This window comes from Aptenodytes patagonicus, chromosome Z (genome assembly GCF_965638725.1).
Source record: "Aptenodytes patagonicus chromosome Z, bAptPat1.pri.cur, whole genome shotgun sequence".
Lineage (NCBI taxonomy): Eukaryota > Metazoa > Chordata > Aves > Sphenisciformes > Spheniscidae > Aptenodytes > Aptenodytes patagonicus.
In genome coordinates, this window is record NC_134982.1 from 3,510,086 (window position 1) to 3,528,725 (window position 18,640).

Consider the following 18,640-nt stretch of genomic DNA (forward strand, 5'->3'; position numbering starts at 1 on the left):
GCCTATAAATACATTTTCTAAATATTAGTCATACCCTCCTTCGGATGAATTATATTTTAGTTTAAAGAATATTACTCCTACCTAATCCCCCTATTTTTGTATCATAAAAAAATAGCAATTTCAGAATAGACTGAAATAACCAACCTAACCCAAATCTAAAGCAAGCTTTTGTATTGAGTGATAGCCAAATTCTGCAGTTCTCACTGAATTCTTAATCAGTTCTTTCCTTGAAACGAATTGGACACTTTCCTGAAAAAAATGCTGCATAAATTATCCTTAAACAGAAAGAACAAATTATCCTAAAATTCCGTGATAAAGATACGGTGAAGATAAATAAACTTGGTGAAGTTCAGTCTATTTAAACTTCCATATGTTAGTATGAAGGACTAACAGTTATTTGCAGTTGGTCTTTGCATTATCGTGTCTTTAATAATATGCTTGTGGTTGAAGGTTTTTTGGACAAATATGTTGAAGAACATCAAGATGATGTTCTTCAAAAAGTTGTTCTTCTTTCATCATTCCGGAGTTCCACAAAAGTCTCATTGGTGTCTCGTATTCGTGTTATATAAATGGCATTACGCCTTATTTCACTTAGAAGTTCTCAATATTTTGGAAAATAAGGGTGAAAATTACTATCTTTTTTTTTTAAAGAACATTTAGTGTGGCAGCAGCATCTTATGATCATCTGATTGAAAATCTTTCATTCTTCAGATTCATGAGACATGAGAACAAATAGGAAGAAGTGGGAAGAACTTCTGACATTAGCAATACAAACACCTACTAAAGTCTTTTTAAAAGCCCGTTATTTTGGTCATTACACACATTTGAAGAAAGCCAAACATGAGCATCATAATTTTTTACTTATTTTCCTCCTTCGGTAGTTATATAGGTTTAGGGCATTGTCATTGTTTTGCAGTAAAGGGTATAAATGATGGCACTTGTTTGCATTTTTGTACTCAAAAGACACGTTTTTGATAAGACCACTTAAACGAGTGTCCTTAAAAGAGAAGATGATTAAGCTAAAGTATTTGTGACAGCTTGTTTCGGAAACGGATGGGAACTGTCTCAGGGTCCCTTCACGCCTCCCCAGATTAAGCAGTAGAATTTTGTATGCTGATTTTTCTGCTGTGCATCTACTTGTGTTGCATTTGAGAGAGCTGGAAGCCTGATGCAATACCGGGATTTTAGAAGGGCCTGAGGTGTGATACAGCACAAGCTGTAGATAGAATATGCGATATATTAAGAGAAAGCCTTCACAAGCCTCTCTGTAAATACTGTTTATTACTGCCTTGTAAGCCAACATTCGCTCAGTTCAAACTGATGAATGACAAATCACAAATTTAGAAGTGCTTGGATGAAAAAAGTAACAGTACTGATCTTCCGAAGCATCTTTCTTTGCCGATTTGGTCTTTAGGCACTTTTCCTGCTGCCTCCTTCACACGAGTGGGTTGTTCAGAGCTTTTCAGGAGAAGTTGGTTGCTCTGGATGGTTGGGCTTTGTCAAACCTCCATAGACAAACAGAAAAAGCCAGTGCAGTAGCTCTCCAAAGAGTAGGATTTATTTTTGTAACTGCTATGTATTTCAACAATGTAGTAAAACAAACTTTTCGTGTTCCTAAAGCAAGGTTTTGATTGAAAAATGTAGTGCTTAAAAACCAGAAGTATGTTACCATATGTTATAAACATCTCAGTAATTCTTTTTTTAAACATGCAGCCATATAAAGTAAAGGAAACGGATGCAGAAGGAAGTCTGTTCAGACCCTTTTAGGCTGTTTGGTACTAAATACTTAATTGAAATTAGAATCTTTTAACGCTACTTTTTCTAGATGAGGTATTGGTGAAACATGAGAACTTTTTGATGTTGCACCTTCTAGTTCCAACTTCTCTTCATATTTTACAGGGACACTTATGGACTAACCAGTGAGGCTTGGGAACGCTTTTAGTTGTTGTTTAAAAAAAAATCTTTCCATTTATATCGAAGGGTAGTAAATAGTTATTAAAAAAAATAGCATAACAGAGATCTTTAGATTCCTTCATTGCAGATACCTATGATTTGGAATTGGAAAGACAGCCAGAGAAAATAAGAGAAATGAAGGTAAATCAAGACAGTGATTCTGAAAAAGATGGTAAGAGGAAGATAGTGTGCTTCAGGCTGTGGATAAAATCTTGCATGAAATTGTTCACCTGTCAAATTGCTGCTGAAATCTGCCTGAATTGAAATGTGGAGAAGTTAAAACGGGACCATTTTTGACCTATGCAGAGCCACATTTATTCCAGTTGTGTCCAAGTTACAGAAGGACGGTCCCGTCAACTTACAATTTATCTTCTTGGAGAGTTACTACCCCCCTGAACCACACATCACACCCTCGCTGAGGGCAATTCTCCCGCTAACGGCTGTCGTTAATATTGCCTGTAACGTCATGCAAGTTAACTGCTGTCGATTGGCAGTGTGGGTGGCCAGGGGACCAAACGAGGGGATGAAGGAAAGGAGAATATTTTAAAGGGAGTGAGTCAAATAAGATTGAAAGACGGTCTTGGTAGGAAGTGAAAAAGAAAAAGGGTTGGAGAAAGACAATAATTGATATAGGCAGAAATTCAAAACCAAAGGTACCCTGCCAGGGCTGGTTCCTCTCCTGCTGCTCCTAAGAAACATCACATGGAGCAAAATAAGCCACTTACTGAAAACCGATTTCCTCATCACCTGGCCTGAAAAGCAGCATTAAAGAAACGTAGAATTGAGAATTTTAATTTTGTTTATCCCTATTGACAGTGGTGGATTCTTGTTCTCTGTGAAATAACTTTGTGGCAAAGCCATCAAAACACGTGAAGAGTGTATTTAGAAGAAACAGAAATTTAGAAGAATCTTTGTTTTTCATGTTTATTGAATTCTATAAAGTCACCCTAATGTTGTTCACAGGCGTAATTGGAAAGATAAACTTCTGTTTCCCTTTTCGTGTAACCAGCGATTTCTCTTGAGTTTCTCATTTCTTTGTAGTTTAGGAACTGAGCAAGATAGAGGAATACATTGCACGTGTCATACGCTACATCGGTTTTTGTGAATAGTAATTCTTCCACAGAACTGGTTAATTACAGGAACAATAAACCAGAAATTGGACAAAAAGTATCCATTCTTAACGTGCTATGAGTTAGATACAAACATGATGACTAAAGGACTCTGTGTGATGGTAGTTACCTGAACTTGTAATTAAATTGTATCTTAACAAATATACATTGGGATAAAGGGAAGCCTGTGTTTTCAGTCTGATGCCTGGCTTTTAAGGGTTTAACCCTGCAGCTTTAATTTTAAAGCAACAGCAGGAGGGGTTTTGGATTAACACATAAATAAATACTCTCCCCCCCCCCCCCTTGATTTATACCAACATAAAATTTTCTAATGTTTTTCAAAGGGGAAAGAAGGTAAAAAACAAAAGAAGACAAAAAGCTGATAGTCATATTCTACATCTGTTTTCTGCCAGTGACATACCAACCATAAAGCCATTTCAGGGAAGTATCTTTTAAAACATTCATAACGAGAAAAGACTCTAATATATTACCGTTATTTAATCCTGCCATACTCTTATCCCCAACGCTGTTGGGAGATGTCTGTGATTGCCTACGCCGCTCTGAAACAAAGTTGAGACGAGTAAGATATGGGGTTTTTTATTGCCCTTCAGATATGTTACTGGAATGTGGTGGAGGTTTTCCAGAACTGCTCTTGCACGTATTTAGGCTGGAGCCCAAGCTGAGTGAGCTGTGGCCTGCTACCCAAGTGTATGACATCTCCTCCGCAGACACTGTCTTCTGCTGCGTTTTTTCTTGATGCCAAGCTGGTACAGCGTGTACGGAGGCTGTTCCACTCCAGCAGTTGTGTGCGTGCTAACCCAAACTCTTGACCTTAAAGAAACTGTTTACTAATAACAAAAAACCACCATCCTATTCGAGAGAAAAGAAGATGGGTTGTAACATTACAGGTTAGATTTAATTTTTGCATTGCAATAGGAGTCAAAATCTTAAGTATATCTCTTCCCTCCAGATCAACTGGAAAGAGAATGGATGTTGCGGTTCCTAAAGGCCGGTCTTTAAGCTACTTATCCGTGGCACTTGCAAAGAAATCAGATGCTTACTCAATGCAGAGAAAAAAAAAATAAACCTGAACAAATAATGACAAGTTTTCTTATTCCCACACTAATCTTTTAGATTTTGATAAATCGAGACCATAGGAAGAGTCATGTCACATTCCCGTGGGAAAAAGCTTCACTGAATTTTTCTGAAATACGGAATTATTTTCCCACAATAAATTAGCCATCTTGCCTTGTGGTGGACTGTTAATTAGAATTCATTAGAAAACTTAGCTTAATTTGTAGCTAAACAATCATAATTGCTTATGGGATTTTGGTGAGGAACGATCCTGGACTGACTCCAGGATGGATGCACAATATACACAAGAGTTTCTCTGTCTTTCGAACACAGTGATCTCTCATCTTGCCCATGTCTATCACTGCTGCACTTTATGAACCAGACCACACAAAATTAAGTTTTGTCCCAACATAGATGAGACTTCATTTCCGCAGATTTCCTTTGTTTGGATAAGGTAGTTTTTGCCATATTTCTATCAAGAGTGTTTTTCTTCAGCATTTGAAAAAATGTCACCTGTTGCTTATAGTTCATTTTGGAACGGGTACCTGTGTACACAGGCTTCTAGAATTCTTTTCTGTGAGTTTTGGGTTTTCCAAATCTCAGTGAAAGGTTCGTTTGTCGGCGTTCAGGCTATGTCTGCTGTGTGCTTCCAGACCATTCGGCAGGAAGCGGAGCAGTGGTCATCAGCTTTTGTGTTTATCAGAATTGATGCAGTGTCCAGGGGAATGCACTTGAAAAATAAGATGGAATGTAGTAAACCCAACATTTAATCTAAAAGTTACTCCATTTATTTGGTTTGCCTGCTATCAGCTCTCAAAAGGCTGTTTCTCATCTCCTTCCAATTTGCATTTTATTCAACCTGCGAGAGCAGTGCTTGAAATTTGGTTATGGTGGTTTTTCAGGCCCATCTTAATAGAGTAAATGATACTACTACTGGCAGTGACTGGTTTTGAAGAGGTGGTAAGGTAAGAGGAAAACAAATAAAAACACTTTCTTATACCTTATTATATTTTAAAAGGGCTTACCTATAGATCCTTTAGACTGCAAACCACTTCAAAGATCAATAATGCAGTTTTTCCTTTTCATATGATAGGTTTCTCACATCTTTGTTCATCTATCCCCTTTAATTTTCAAAATGTTTAACACCACTGAAAGAATTAGTAGAGTAAGTATGCCAAGCGGTCTCATAGAGAGTTGTATTTCTGAATTACTTTTCTAACCACGCTGCTATATCTTAATATATCAGAAGAAATAAAAGCACTCTCCATGATTTATCTTCACAGCTCTGGGGTAAAATGACGGCTGTAAAGCAGCATAGTCCTGCTCACAACAGTTTGGGAATCTTGTACCGTAATCCCTTATCGAGTGTCTGTTGTCTGGGACCTGACATTTTTTATCATGCACTGCTAGTATTTAAGGAGCTACAACATGCAAAGAATACTGCACCATCATGAAAAGTTTTCTGCGTGCACACTGTCACCTTCTGTATGAACAGCAACCAGCTAAATCAACCACCATTATTGTTATTATTATCATTATTATTATTACTAAACGTGGCTAATATTGTCAAGAGGGCATCTACAGTTTTATTTTGTTTTTCGGTGGTTTTCTTTTAATGTCTTATTTAACTCGGTTTACCTTTGCAGTGATTTTTCTTGTTTGAGCAAAGCGGGAGTCTTACACTGCTGAGCCACGGGAGGAGTGCCGAGTGGCCTCAGCAGTAACACCGCTTCCCTTGCCTTCTTGACGTTCCCCGAATGGTACTGACGTGAAATGTCTGCTCTGCGAACTCCTTCCGACTTTCTTATGCCTCCCACAGAAATTTCAACAGCAATTTTCAGCCTCAGGGCAAGAATACAGAACTTTTTGGCTGCCGAGTGTGTGGAGAGTAGCACTGACTTTTCCCACTGACATCCTGTGCGTCATCACGACCAGAAGATCTTCTGCTTGGATAGTATGGAAATTATGGAAACCTGATGCAGTCCGTGTTGATTATTGAGGACTTGGATTCCACAGTCTCGGTTGTGATGTTTCTTCTCTTAAGTAGGGTCACAATTATTCAGAGTGGTACTTTCAGTGGAAGACAGCTGTCATAGTTCCAAGGCAATGATGGTCTTCAAATATCGCGGCAAAGATGCTGAACCTACAGTATCTAATCAGTGAGGAACCAGTGGAGGACAATTCAGCTTCTGTGCAGTCGACAGCTTTACCGAGGGATTGGTATTTATTCAGTTAGTTTTGATACTTTCTCAATTAAAATTGCGTAGACACCGAAGATAGGTCTGCAAAATCTGTAGCACTGAGTGATTTTCTTGAATGACAGCAGTTGGTTCGTTGGAAATATGCTCTTAGATGTATGTACATTTTGCAGCGAGTGTCATAGTTGTTACTGCCAAGTATAATACCAAGGGTGAAGAAAATAGTTGATAATATAGTCAGAGGTGATGCTGGGGCTATAAGGAACTGGTGGATAAATTACATTCCTGTAACTGTGGAGTACTGTATGGAGGAAAGTTTGGGAGGTGTGAAGGGAAAATGTGAAGAAAACCGTTTGGTTTAAATTGCTAATTGGTCTTTTTTCGGTCTTTTTGCCAGATGTAATGTTTTTCCGTCTTATTTTTCTTCATGATAGAAATAAGGGCTTCTGCACTTCAGTTAAACATCACATAGGATAAAAAGGGTAAGAACCCATTCCAAACACGCATTAAAGACGTGATAAGGATTCTTAAATGTGGACTTACGGACATACTAAAACAGAAACACCAGTGTGTATGTTAGCAACTGTACCCTCCTGCAAAAAGCGTTAAGCTTGTTCCTTTTTGGAGGATCACTTGCTTCAAAGAGGTTCATCAGAAGTCAGCTTTAAGGAATAGACTTTTAGGTCTAGAGATTTCATTAAGTAGCGTTTATATATTAAATGCAAAAATGTGAAACTTTATGTGAGTGTTATATAAGACCTGCCATGCAATTTAAAAAAAAAAAATTAATTAGGAAGTGTCGAAGTTTCAGTTCACGTAGCAGTAATTACTGTGCAACACCTCCGAACAGTTTTGCTGGTGACATTTTACAGCTAAGCTGCATGTGAAGTGCTGGAATCGGAAGCTTTTTCACTTGAGTAACATCTTTAAAGTCCTTGAACTCTACTCAAGGTAGACAGGTTCTGTTAATTAAAGCCTGTATCATGATGATCTCTTTACCTTTGTATGGTGGAGTTGGGGTTGCATATGGAACTTGTCCTTTCCTGTTCTACCAGTCAAACTAAACAAAATCTTCCCATACCTCTAGGGAATACTGCTTAGTTTCAAGGAGAAATGGAGAATTCTCCATTTCCTTTCAACAGCAAGAAAACTTCATTATTATTTCAAGCATGATTTGAGAAAAATACAGATTCACAGTTTTAACTTTAATTTTCTTAGTATGAACGTTGTCATTTTCCTAGCAACAGTTGCCTCCCAGGTTTTGTGGGACCTTAGAAAACGATCGGGTTTAGTTCTGCTAAACACTATTTGCATTTTGCTGTCACGGTTGTGTGTGGTTTGGAAATACTGTGTTCTTGCATGGAGAGTGTTGGAGCTCCTAGCTGGTGACCGTCAGGTATTTTGGGCACTGTGGTGGATCCCCTTATGCTGGAGCTTCTTGGTGGGCTTAGACCGGCCTCTGAAGCTTGACCTTGAGTGAACGCCTTCCATAGTCATTTACTTTTCCTAAGCCAGTTGAGGTGAAAATCATTTTATTTGATCTGTATAGTTGATTTGTCATTTTGCCATCCTTGGAAATTACTGGGGAACGAGACTTGTCACCCCTTTGCTTTCCAGGGTGGAGTTCAGCACTTGAGTCAGATGGGAGGCTCCCAAGAATGGAGTTTGGAAAAGCCGGGATTCTGGGATGAAATGCCAAAGAGGAGGACTATCTCAAGTCCTGTTCTCTGGAACTGAACACCTTCTGCAGTCGTGATACTGAATCCCAGTCTCACGAAAATGCCAAAGTCCGCATCTCTCCTGCACTTAGGTGCCTCTCCATCCTTTTGGGTCCAGATGGCTGCTCGTTCCTTCCTTTTAAAGCAGAGGAGCCCTACTTATAGAATAGCTTAGTAGTCGTAGCATTCCCCCGGGAAGTGAGACACCTTTAGGTCACATCTCTCTGAAAACCAGACTGTCAAGTGGAGTCAATGTCTATCCCTCCTCCTGAAGTTCTGCCATGCTGCCAGAAGAGATCCTCTCTAAAAAGAGAGAATATACTTCACTGTTCAGTCAGTGAAGGAGTTACTCTGCTAAAACTGTTTGCCAGTCAACTTCCCATGCCACTATTAATTTCACACAGGGATATGCAGTACAAGAATTAAATAAACCAGATTTCCCAGTTGTAAAATCCTCAGTAAACAGGTAGAATGTGCACAGTGCGAAGAGAGTGAAGCATCACCAAGGACCAATAAAGCACTGAGGGAATTTAGGCCAATATCTAGAAATTCTTGATTGATTTGGGAACCTGACTTTGTAGAGGGATAGGGATAAGTTAAAGTATTTCAACGTGAAGTGTTTTAGAATTGTAATTTCAAAGATGGCAAGGGCATGGATGGAAGAATAGATGAAGGCGAAGGTAAGGTGTGATCAGGAGATGAGTTGTGGATTAGCTGTAGGCTGGCCAAATAATAAACACGATATGGTGAAGTCCCATGATAAGTGCCAATAAAGTATCTGCACCTTCACTTGGATATATACATGTCCTCAGAAACAGCTTTATATTTTCTTGGTCAGTGGCTATTGAAGTCAAGCCCTGTGGCAAACAGGTTTTCCGAGTACTGAAGCACCGAGTATTGAAGCAGTTGGGTTTGCTACCTTGGCAGGTGTCGTTTGGCTTGTTTTCCCTTGGAGCAGACTGCTCCCAGGCTGTTTTCTCTGGGACAGGGTACACCACCACGGCATTTCCTCTAGTGTAGCCTTGTCGCAGGTTGTCCTGGAGGTTTTGCGTCGTGATACGGGCTGAAAGTGTTGTGTTTCTCTTGGGAAATGTTGTGTTACCGCATGGGCTGGCTTGACAAAATGGTAGGACATTGCTGAAAACCTGCTCTTTCAGCTTACTCGGTTATTCGGGAAGGCAATGATAGCGGGTGTCAGGATGGTAGGTTTATTTAGTAAATTTCTAAGCAGCGATCAGAGATGCCGGGCTTAGTTTTTGAGGTTATAGTCACCATAAGCCCTGCAATTTTTCACTTAATACCTCCTTTCCCACAATTGAACATTATGGCCAAAAGTTATCTGGGTTTGACATAGAACAGCCAAAGAGTATATGCCAGTAAAATAGGTGAAGATAAGATTTCTGTCACCAAAGGCTTGGCTTTGAAGTTCATTTGCACGTTGAGTGTAAGGGCAGCTTTCTTGTGCGCTTCCTTCTTTCCCCTCCGCTCTTCCAATCCTTTGGCAGAGCGAGTTTATTTTGTTGAAGGTTTTATTTTCTGCTGAAAATGCAGGAAATTCAGACAGCTCTCTTGGAAGCTCCCCAAAGCTAATACAAACAAGATACATATGCTTCCCTTAAAGTAACTAAAAATAAAGCAAATTATTTGAAACTACTTAACTGTAGAAATTCCCCTGTAAAGAGGAAAGGGAAGTTTACATCATTATAATTGTGGATGCTGTTAAATTATGTTATCAAGGTGAAATTCTCTGAAGTGTCAACTTGTCTCTTCCACACAAAATAGTACATCACCCTGGAGTTTATAACAACTGCATTACAGGCAGGCGTGGAAGAGCTGACTACTCGATGTCCAAAAACATAATCATTTGAAGTATTCCTTAGCATCTATAAAGCTAGCTGAAAAAAATTTAATGGAAAATGAACTGAAGCTGTCCATTCATCTAGACTTTTTGTGGAGGCAGCTGATGGATCTGGAACAGTTTACCAAATTTTTTCCTCCTTAATTCTCCCTGGTAAAAAGAAGAATGGCAGGAGCTGTCTGTATGGGGTTAATTCGGCATTCTTAGCCTTTTGGTATGTGTTAAGTATATGGTGTGCATATCCTTTTGTTTTCCATTGCTGTCAAAATTGCCTTTAAAGTTGTATCTGCGTCATGAAGGAAGTAGTTGATTACTCAAGATTTTATGTTTTGTGTTTACAAATTCTGTTGGGGGGGGGGGCATGGAACTCACTGAAAATCATAGAATCACAGAATGGTTTGGGTTGGAAGGGACCTCTAAAGGCCATCTAGTCCAACCCCCCTGCCGTGGGCAGGGACATCTTCAACTAGATCAGGTCGCTCAGAGCCCCGTCCAACCTGACCTGGAATGTTTCCAGGGATGGGGCATCCACCCCCTCTCTGGGCAACCTGGGCCAGTGCTTCACCACCCTCAGCGTAAAACATTTCTTCCTTCTATCTAGTCTGAATCTACCCCCTTTAGTTTAAAGCCATTCCCCCTTGTCCTGTCGCAACAGGCCCTGCTAAAAAGTCTGTTCCCATCTTTCTTCTAAGCCCCCTTTAAGTACTGAAAGGCCACAATAAGGTCTCCCCGAAGCCTTCTCTTCTCCAGGCTGGACAACCCCAACTCTCCCAGCCTGTCCTCATAGGAGAGGTGTTCCATCCCCCCCGATCATTTTTGTGATGTTCACATTACATGTGAAGAATTATAGTGAGGCGTCACAGTCAAGGGCTCAGGATGAAAAAAGGCCGTAGTTAAGGTTGCCTGTGCAACCTTCACTCTCACCTTTCCTCTGCCTGTTCCCTTATCCCTGTGGTAGCCTTCAGCCTCAGAGCTGAGGATGGATGGTCCACACTGCACGGATGCAGCAACACAAACGTGCCGCAGGCCTGCCTGGTACGCAGAGTGCCGTACCGGCTGCTTGCTGCACCTTCCTCTGACTCTTCCTCCACGCTACCTGGCTGGAGAGGAGGACTGGACTTGCAAAGAGAGGCAAAGGGAGCAAATGACCTTGAGGGGGCAGTCAGAGCTAGCTGGGAAAGTGGAAAGTCGGAGATGGTTTTGCTGCTTTGAATTGTGGAGTTGTTAGGAAGGAAACTATTAAAGCATCTCAAGCTAAAGCTCCTTTAGGTAGCTTCTTTACAGCTTTTGCATACTGTATGCACTCCTCGCTCCGCCAGAGAGGGGCCTGCAGTGTCAGTAATTGTGAACTAAAGCCACCAAGCTTCAACGTAAAGAAATTTGCACTTCAGAAAATTCAAATGTCAAGGCATCCTATTACTGGCAGCAAGCTACCGCTCGCTAAAAGCCATTCATTGTCATAAGCAGTGAGTTCAGAATTGTGTTTGGACATGTTTTTTTGTCAGCCTGCATTTCCATCATGTATTTCTTTTGCTATTATAGGTGACATTTCCACTTTATTTCAGCAGGTTTCTTTGGATTAAGACTTCACTACGGTGTGCCTTTCCTGGTTTTTTACCCTATTTACATTGTGCGGTTGTAGCGTATTGCATTACCCATCCTTGCTCGGGTTTTGTTTTTTTAGGCAGATAAGGTTCTTCCTGCTCAGATTGTGCTAACAGTATAATTGCCTTTTTGATAGCATTCGTCGTGCCATTTCAACAGGCAGAAACCTCTAGCAGTTATTTAGCTGAAAGTATCAGTTGGCTGGAAAATTGCTGCCATGTGAATGCACGGAGAGAAGCGGGGCTTTTTTAGTAGGCAGCAGTGTCCTGGATGTATACACGTATTGTTGTATACTGCATAGCATCATTCATATGGATCCCACCACGAAGGAAAAGGTGCGCTGTTAGATCTCTGATTTTTAAAAAAGTTGCAAAGTAGACCTGGTTAGGCTTACAATTATTTGTTGCTTTGGATTGCGGATTACTTTACATCCAGGTAAAAAGGAAAAATAAAAGTTGTTGCATTTAAGTGAATTCTAGCTCACAATAAATAAATATATAATCATGTTATAATCCATCATGTGGACACAATATGAGACTCAAGTTTGTGCACTAGTGCTTTTTAGAATCATAGAATAGAATCACAGAATGGTTTGGGTCGGAAGGGACCTCTAAAGGCCATCTAGTCCCACCCCCCTGCAACGAGCAGGGGCATCTTCAACTAGATCAGGTCGCTCAGAGCCCCGTCCAACCTGACCTGGAATGTTTCCAGGGATGGGGCATCCACCCCCTCTCTGGGCAACCTGGGCCAGTGCTTCACCACCCTCAGCGTAAAACATTTCTTCCTTCTATCTAGTCTGAATCTCCCCTCTTTTAGTTTAAAACCATTCCCCCTTGTCCTGTCGCAGTAGGCCCTGCTAAAAAGTCTGTCCCCATCTTTCTTATAAGTCCCCTTTAAGTATCGATAGGCTAAATTTTTAGCCTAAAGAAAACTGTAATTCTTTCATTCTTCACCCTGAAATCAAGACTTCAGTATTCCCTTGAATTCAGCCGTACTGCCACTGCTGGTAACTGGTGGCTGGCAATTGAACGGTTCATCCAGCTCGGGTTGCACGGCCGCGATGGGATGCTGCAGCTGAGTGTCCAGCAGACCTTTGCCGTCTTTCTGGCTAAATGGTCAAAAATGCAAACCGCCATTAAGAAGTCTATCACCATCCAACTTGCATCCGTGCCATGAAATACCCTGGGTACCACCCAGAAACAGGCAGCGCTCGGCTCGTAGCCTGCACCCAGGACCGAGGGTTAAAAGATGAGTCGGGCTCAAGCGAGGGGCTTCTGTGCGGCTCGGAGCCGAAGTGGGGACAGGAGCACTTGAATCAGCTCTGCGGTGAGGACGCATCTCGTGCGGCAGCCGAAGGCTGGCTGAAGTGAACATCGGGCTGCTGAGATCGCAGGCTGCAGCCGCAGAGGAGATGACTTCAGCGAGACTACCAGAAATCTTAAAAAAAAGTGTTCCTTTCTCTGAAACTTAATACAAAGCTTATTGCATCGTGAAAGACAGCCTCACGTCCACCCGTGCTTAGAAATGTCTCTTCATAACATCACAAGTGACTGAAATTCTGATTTTCAAACGACTCTTATTTTCCATATAAACTAGCATAGGAGGAAAGAAAACAGAAAGCGGAATAATTTTGTCTCAGTTTTTATTAGGCAGTACGAGCCATGAGGGATGGTTAAGCAAAGTTAACCTGAATGACATGTGGACATGCCTCCCTTTTTCTCCTAAAAATTATTAACATTTAGAGGCTGGAGATTTGCATTCATTCCTAATAGAACTTTTTTAATCAGTTCTCTATTATTATAAAAATTAAAATTAATTTAATGTCAAATTAAATTAAAAGGATGAGCACTCAGAAAGTTCCAGTGTAGGAAACAGAAGATGGGTACCATAAATTAAGCAGGCTTTTGGTGACACTGAGATCTTGCATCCTCCACTGACAGTGATTCAACTGCTTTATTTTTTGGTGGGTAACCGTGCCTGTAAGGAACCGAACTGTGAGCACCTGCCTGAGGGTTTGGCGTTTAGGCTGCTTGACTTCTCTGATATTTTATAAGCCGTATCCTTTTCAACTGTTTTCACATATCAGTGTCTTTCCAGCAGTAAATATTGAATTCTCTGGAAGCCTTTGCCCAGGAGGACGTCATGCTAATTATTAATTATATTGCAGTAAGGAAAGCAACAGTATTCCAGGATGGTCAGAGACGAGAACATCCAGCTCTGCCCGTAGTTTGGCTTGGCTTTGCACATTTGTGTGTTCCTTCTTAGTGTTTATCAAACTGAAATTATTTTTCTCCAGATAATGTTCTCATGCCTGTGCTCGTCGTGTTTTCCTCCGCATCCTCTCAGCTTGTTTCCATTCTCTTTTCTCTGGCATTATCACTTGTTTGTTCCTTTTTCTTTTTAACGAAAGAGACCCAGACTACCCTGAACTGTACCTCGATCTCTTGTAGCTGTCGCTGCCTGGTTTGTTCCTTGTGCAACTAGAACATGACCAAGCATCTGGCTTTTTGCCGTAAAAATTAAAATCTTCGCAAAAAACTACCACATTTAATTCCTGTCCTGAAAAGGAGCCACGAGGTGGTTACCTAGGATTACCCGCAGAAATGTTAGAGCTATGCCTGCATTCCCATCCCTTTTGTGGCATGATTTCAGTCTCAAAAAGTCGGTACCAAGCTGTAGCTTCCAAGTTTCTTTTAATGATGGGTATAATGATTTCTATGGGCATAAACAAAAAAAAGGAGGGGGAGGACTGGTACTCATCAGTGTCGACAGAGGCATTATCTGAGCCCTGGTTTGTAAAGGAATACTGTAATAATTTTAAATTATTGCATTTGTCAATTATAAGCATTAGGAAAATGCCGTTACTTTTAACTACTCATTTAAGTGTACTGTTTAATAGATTGAAACTTGTGTGCCCGTCCCCCTGGCTTTTCTTTTCATATAGCAGCCAATCCAGTCAAAAAAATAATCTTAATAATCTTACAAGGATGCTGTGGACGATGTGGTATTCCTTGTCTTGGCCATACATGTTCAGCATTTCAGCTGTGTTCAGCTGGTCTGAAAGTTAATCCACGGGGTGATAAACTTCTCTTCAACTGCGAAATGTTTTTGTAACCTTATTTCTATCTGTCGTGACGCCACGTCTAGATGCAGAGGGGCCGTAGCTTGATACTGGTGATACAGAGCAGCAAAAGCACGCAGCATTTTATCAGCTCTTACGGCATTTCTCCATTGTCTCATCCAAATGCTGTCCTTGGCTTTCTGCTTGTTTTTTCCTGTTTTGAAAACTTTTAAGCCTTTACAAATGCTTTAATCGCTAATTATAGGAGCGTACAGCTCTCCAGATAACATATATGCAATACTGGGATTCAGTCCCACTTCTCCGTCTTTTATGGAGCTCATTCTTCTTATAAATGATTTTTTTGGTATAGTCAGTTATGGGTAAAAATCTTCACTGTAGCTCCTGGATTTCTTCCTTTGGGCCCCAGATTCTTCACCTGCAACGCCACTGCTGAAAAACAGATGGCTGGTTCTGTCCATCAGCTTCTAAAAACTTTAAATACAATTAGTGAGCCATAACCTCTGGTAACTTTTAATTGTTTGAAGCTGACCAATAGCTGAGTCTGCCTTTTCTTGAAATAACGTGTTTGTAGATGGTTAGCAACACTTTCTGTTTAACCTAGCTGTATGCCCGGGTTTTAAGGTGAACATATTTTATCAAAAAGCATTTAGTTTTTGAAAAGCAATTGTGTGGCTTGTTACCTTTCTGGTAACTGGATAGATCTCACTTGATCCTGAATCATAATGTTTCTGCAAAAGTAATGTAGTCTGTATTTTAGGATAGTGTCTCGGCCACTAGGTGATCCTGCTGCACTGGGGGGAGAATTACACCAGTGCTCAGAGCTTTTTAAAAGCCACCATAATATCCCATATTCTGAATTAAATCCAAGTTGATAGGCACGTACCGCTCCACAGATGAGTTAGCCAGGTCTGGATTTTTCTTCAGATTCCAGCTGAAGCAATTATTTCAGGTTTTGTCTAGTATTTTGCATTATACACATTTCACAGCTTCTAACTGGGATGCTATTTCATAGCACGCTAACTAGGAAACTACAGACGGAGGAACCACCTGTGTTTTGAATGCAAGGGTTGTTTCTGTCGTAGAAGAACGCGATCCCATTGACAGACTCAGTAGCTGCGGTGATCAGCTTTGTAAGGGTCTTTGCCAACGTTGTTAGCTACGCTACAACGGTAGTTCAGGTGGCTGAGGCAAAGCTATTAAAAAAGAGGGGATCCCCTTTTTTTTTGCAAAAAAAATCAGTCAGTCAGACATCGTTGCTAAAGAAGAAAACTTCATTGTAGTGCGTGCACCAAATACTGTTCTTCAAACAAGCATTTCAAAAGGCTTTCATCGCTTAAATCTTCTTTGTACATGCAGAAGACAAGCGGTGCGGATAACCAAATTAGAGTGCTGCTGCATTTCAGCAGCAGTATGAGGACGGGCGCTCTCTTCTCCGCGGTCCTCGGCACCGTGGAAGAGATGGAGGAGCAAGTCTATATGGGTCTAACCAGGGTAATGACAAGTTCCCGTATTCTCTTCTGCCTTGGTAAGAGCGTATATCTGACAAGTGACGATTCCTGCAACGCTACCTTGGAGTAGAAAATAACCCGACTATGTACAGATTGACTGACAGTCCAGCAGAACGCTGTTGCAAGTACAGCCTCGTTATGAAGTATTTAAGTGCCTTATGATAACTCAGAAAATTACTGCTTTGTAGGCAGGCGGCAAAAGCAAATGCCAGCGGTTTCAGTGTTCGTACTAAGCAGAAAAACTCAAGCTGGTTTGGTATGATTCCTGTTCTTGCCAGACCTGTAGAGTCTCACAGTCCAGCGTTTGATGCGGTGGCGAGACCTAATGATACAAACGAAGTAGATTTGCCTTTTTTTCCCTGTCCCAAGGGAGGCCAGACAGCTCTCCGGTCTGAACAACCGTATCAGGCGTATCCTGATGGGCAGCCCAAGGAGAGAAATCCAGAAGGCTAGCAGGCGTGCACATGCCAGCTTGTTCAGCTTAGAAAGTTTGAGTTTCAAAATCATCAGGAATGGTTTGTCAAAGGCATTGACAAGATGAAAAGCTCTACATGTTTTTCTTGAGCATTAAGGCTTAGTGCACTACAAAAGGAGATTTCTTTTTTCGTTTATTACAAGTATTCTTCAATGCCAAAAAAATACAAAAAAAAAGGCCAGAGACAAAGTCTGGAGAACGGTGGTGGATGTTCAAGGTGCAATGGGGTTTGATCCAGTCAGTTTTCCTTCTCCCGTCTTTGCTTTTCTCTTTCACCAGCCACTTTTTATTTTTCTGATTTTTTTTTTTTCTCTCTCCTTCTCCCTATCCCTCCTCCCCAAGCAGGGGCTCAGCAGAAAATGTATTAAATTAAATGTATGCTGAAGTGCTTTTACTTAGCATAGGAAGGGTTGAAAAGACTAAGTTCACTTAACCCTTAGTGAATTTGGCTGATTACAGCTAATGCTGTAATGCTAATGCTTTTTGGCTTGAGAAGAGAATCAAGCTATGAGGCTGAATACTAGAGCGCAATGCATTTCGGTTAAAATTTTGGGTATTACAGGAGAAAACAGATCTCTTTCCAGATACAGGCATGCCAGATTTGCTTCACCGTTGAGACGTTAACCAGCTAATAGCTCCATTAATAATAATTACCTGTGCTCTGTCTTTATTACCTGATATATTTTACAATGGAAAAGGGCGCACTAACCTTTTATTCCTTTCTTAAAGGCGCAAGATCTGAATGTGATCGAGGAAGTGATCCGAATGATGCTGGAGATCATCAACTCCTGCCTGACAAATTCTCTTCATCACAACCCAAACTTGGTGTACGCGCTGCTTTACAAGCGGGATCTGTTTGAGCAGTTTCGAACTCACCCCTCCTTCCAGGACATAATGCAAAATATAGATCTGGTAAGTGATACATTATTTAAAGGATGCTTACATGTTGTTACTCGATCTCTTTATCCTTTTGAGGGGTGGAAAATATTCATCATCTCTATCAGTTTATTTTAGAAAGTATTAAAATGTTGTGTTTCTCTCCCCTGTTTTCTGGGCCTCCACTGTGACTTCTTCTGGGCAACATCTTTAACTCGGCAGAGCCAGGGGGATTTGGGATGCATCTGGTAAGGAACTCCCAACCTGTTACACATCTTTCAGTCCCCTAAGGAAGGACAGCGTCAGCTTCTCTTAACTGCCCCTTGTTAGAAACCTGTCTTTCGGGGGAGGAAAAGCAGATTTTCATCATCCACCAATCTTTTTCTTTTCTCTTACTCCCATCACGAGCCTATTAATGAATATGGGGGATTTTTTAAAAATAGCTAAGAGCAGACGTTCAGCTGCCTTGTTCCCTGAGCTGTATCTGAATGTGTGTTGCTTTCACCTGCAAAATGTCTCTCTCTCCACAGCAATCCCTTTGGGTAAGTAGACATTTTAGAAGAAAACAAAAGGAAATAGCGGTGGATCAGAAGCTGTTACTGGTGTGGTTCTCCATGGAGTATGGCTTTGGAAAACAGTTGTTACTTAATTACTGCTGCATCTGATAGTGGCTTTAATGTTCATATTGAGAACCTGAGTAATGATTCCTGCTAGCAAATAATAGATTTTCAGTGCGAGAAATATTTCTCTGTCCTCTAGTCAGTATTTGCAGAGCTGAGCAATGCTTGAAGTCACGCTGTGACCACTGGATGCAAAATACTGGAAGGGAAGGCTGAACAGGATGCTAAATTTCTTGCTGCAGTGAATAGTGCATTTATTCGGTGTGAATAAAAGTCTGCTGAGGTTCTGGTTTGATCTGCTTTTGTTTTAAAATATTACAGAAGATTGACAAATTTCTGATGATCCATAAAGGAAAGTAATTTTAAATGTCGAACTGAAATCCTGCTCTGTACCCATCCCTTCCTCTTCTGTTCTCACTTCATATTTTCTGGTCATGCAAGAGCTTGAAGAACAGACGATTCGGAGCTCAAAACTCTCCAAACTTTTGGCAGCTGCAGACTACAGCCAGCATGATACTGCCTGGATGATTAAGACAAGATGTCTTCAAGTTGTGTAAAGAGAGG

The 18,640-nt window shown here is 40.9% G+C and overlaps 1 protein-coding gene across 5 annotated transcripts in view; it reads left to right on the forward strand.

The window, feature by feature from the left end:
- The window catches only part of LOC143173220 (dymeclin), a 224,758-nt gene that overhangs the window by 166,434 nt on the left and 39,684 nt on the right, over positions 1-18,640 (forward strand). For all 5 annotated transcript variants that reach the window (XM_076363416.1, XM_076363415.1, XM_076363414.1 and 2 more), the window contains one exon: positions 17,310-17,492. In XM_076363416.1, coding sequence (XP_076219531.1) covers positions 17,310-17,492 — 183 coding nt within the window. The remainder of the gene's footprint in view (positions 1-17,309; positions 17,493-18,640) is intronic.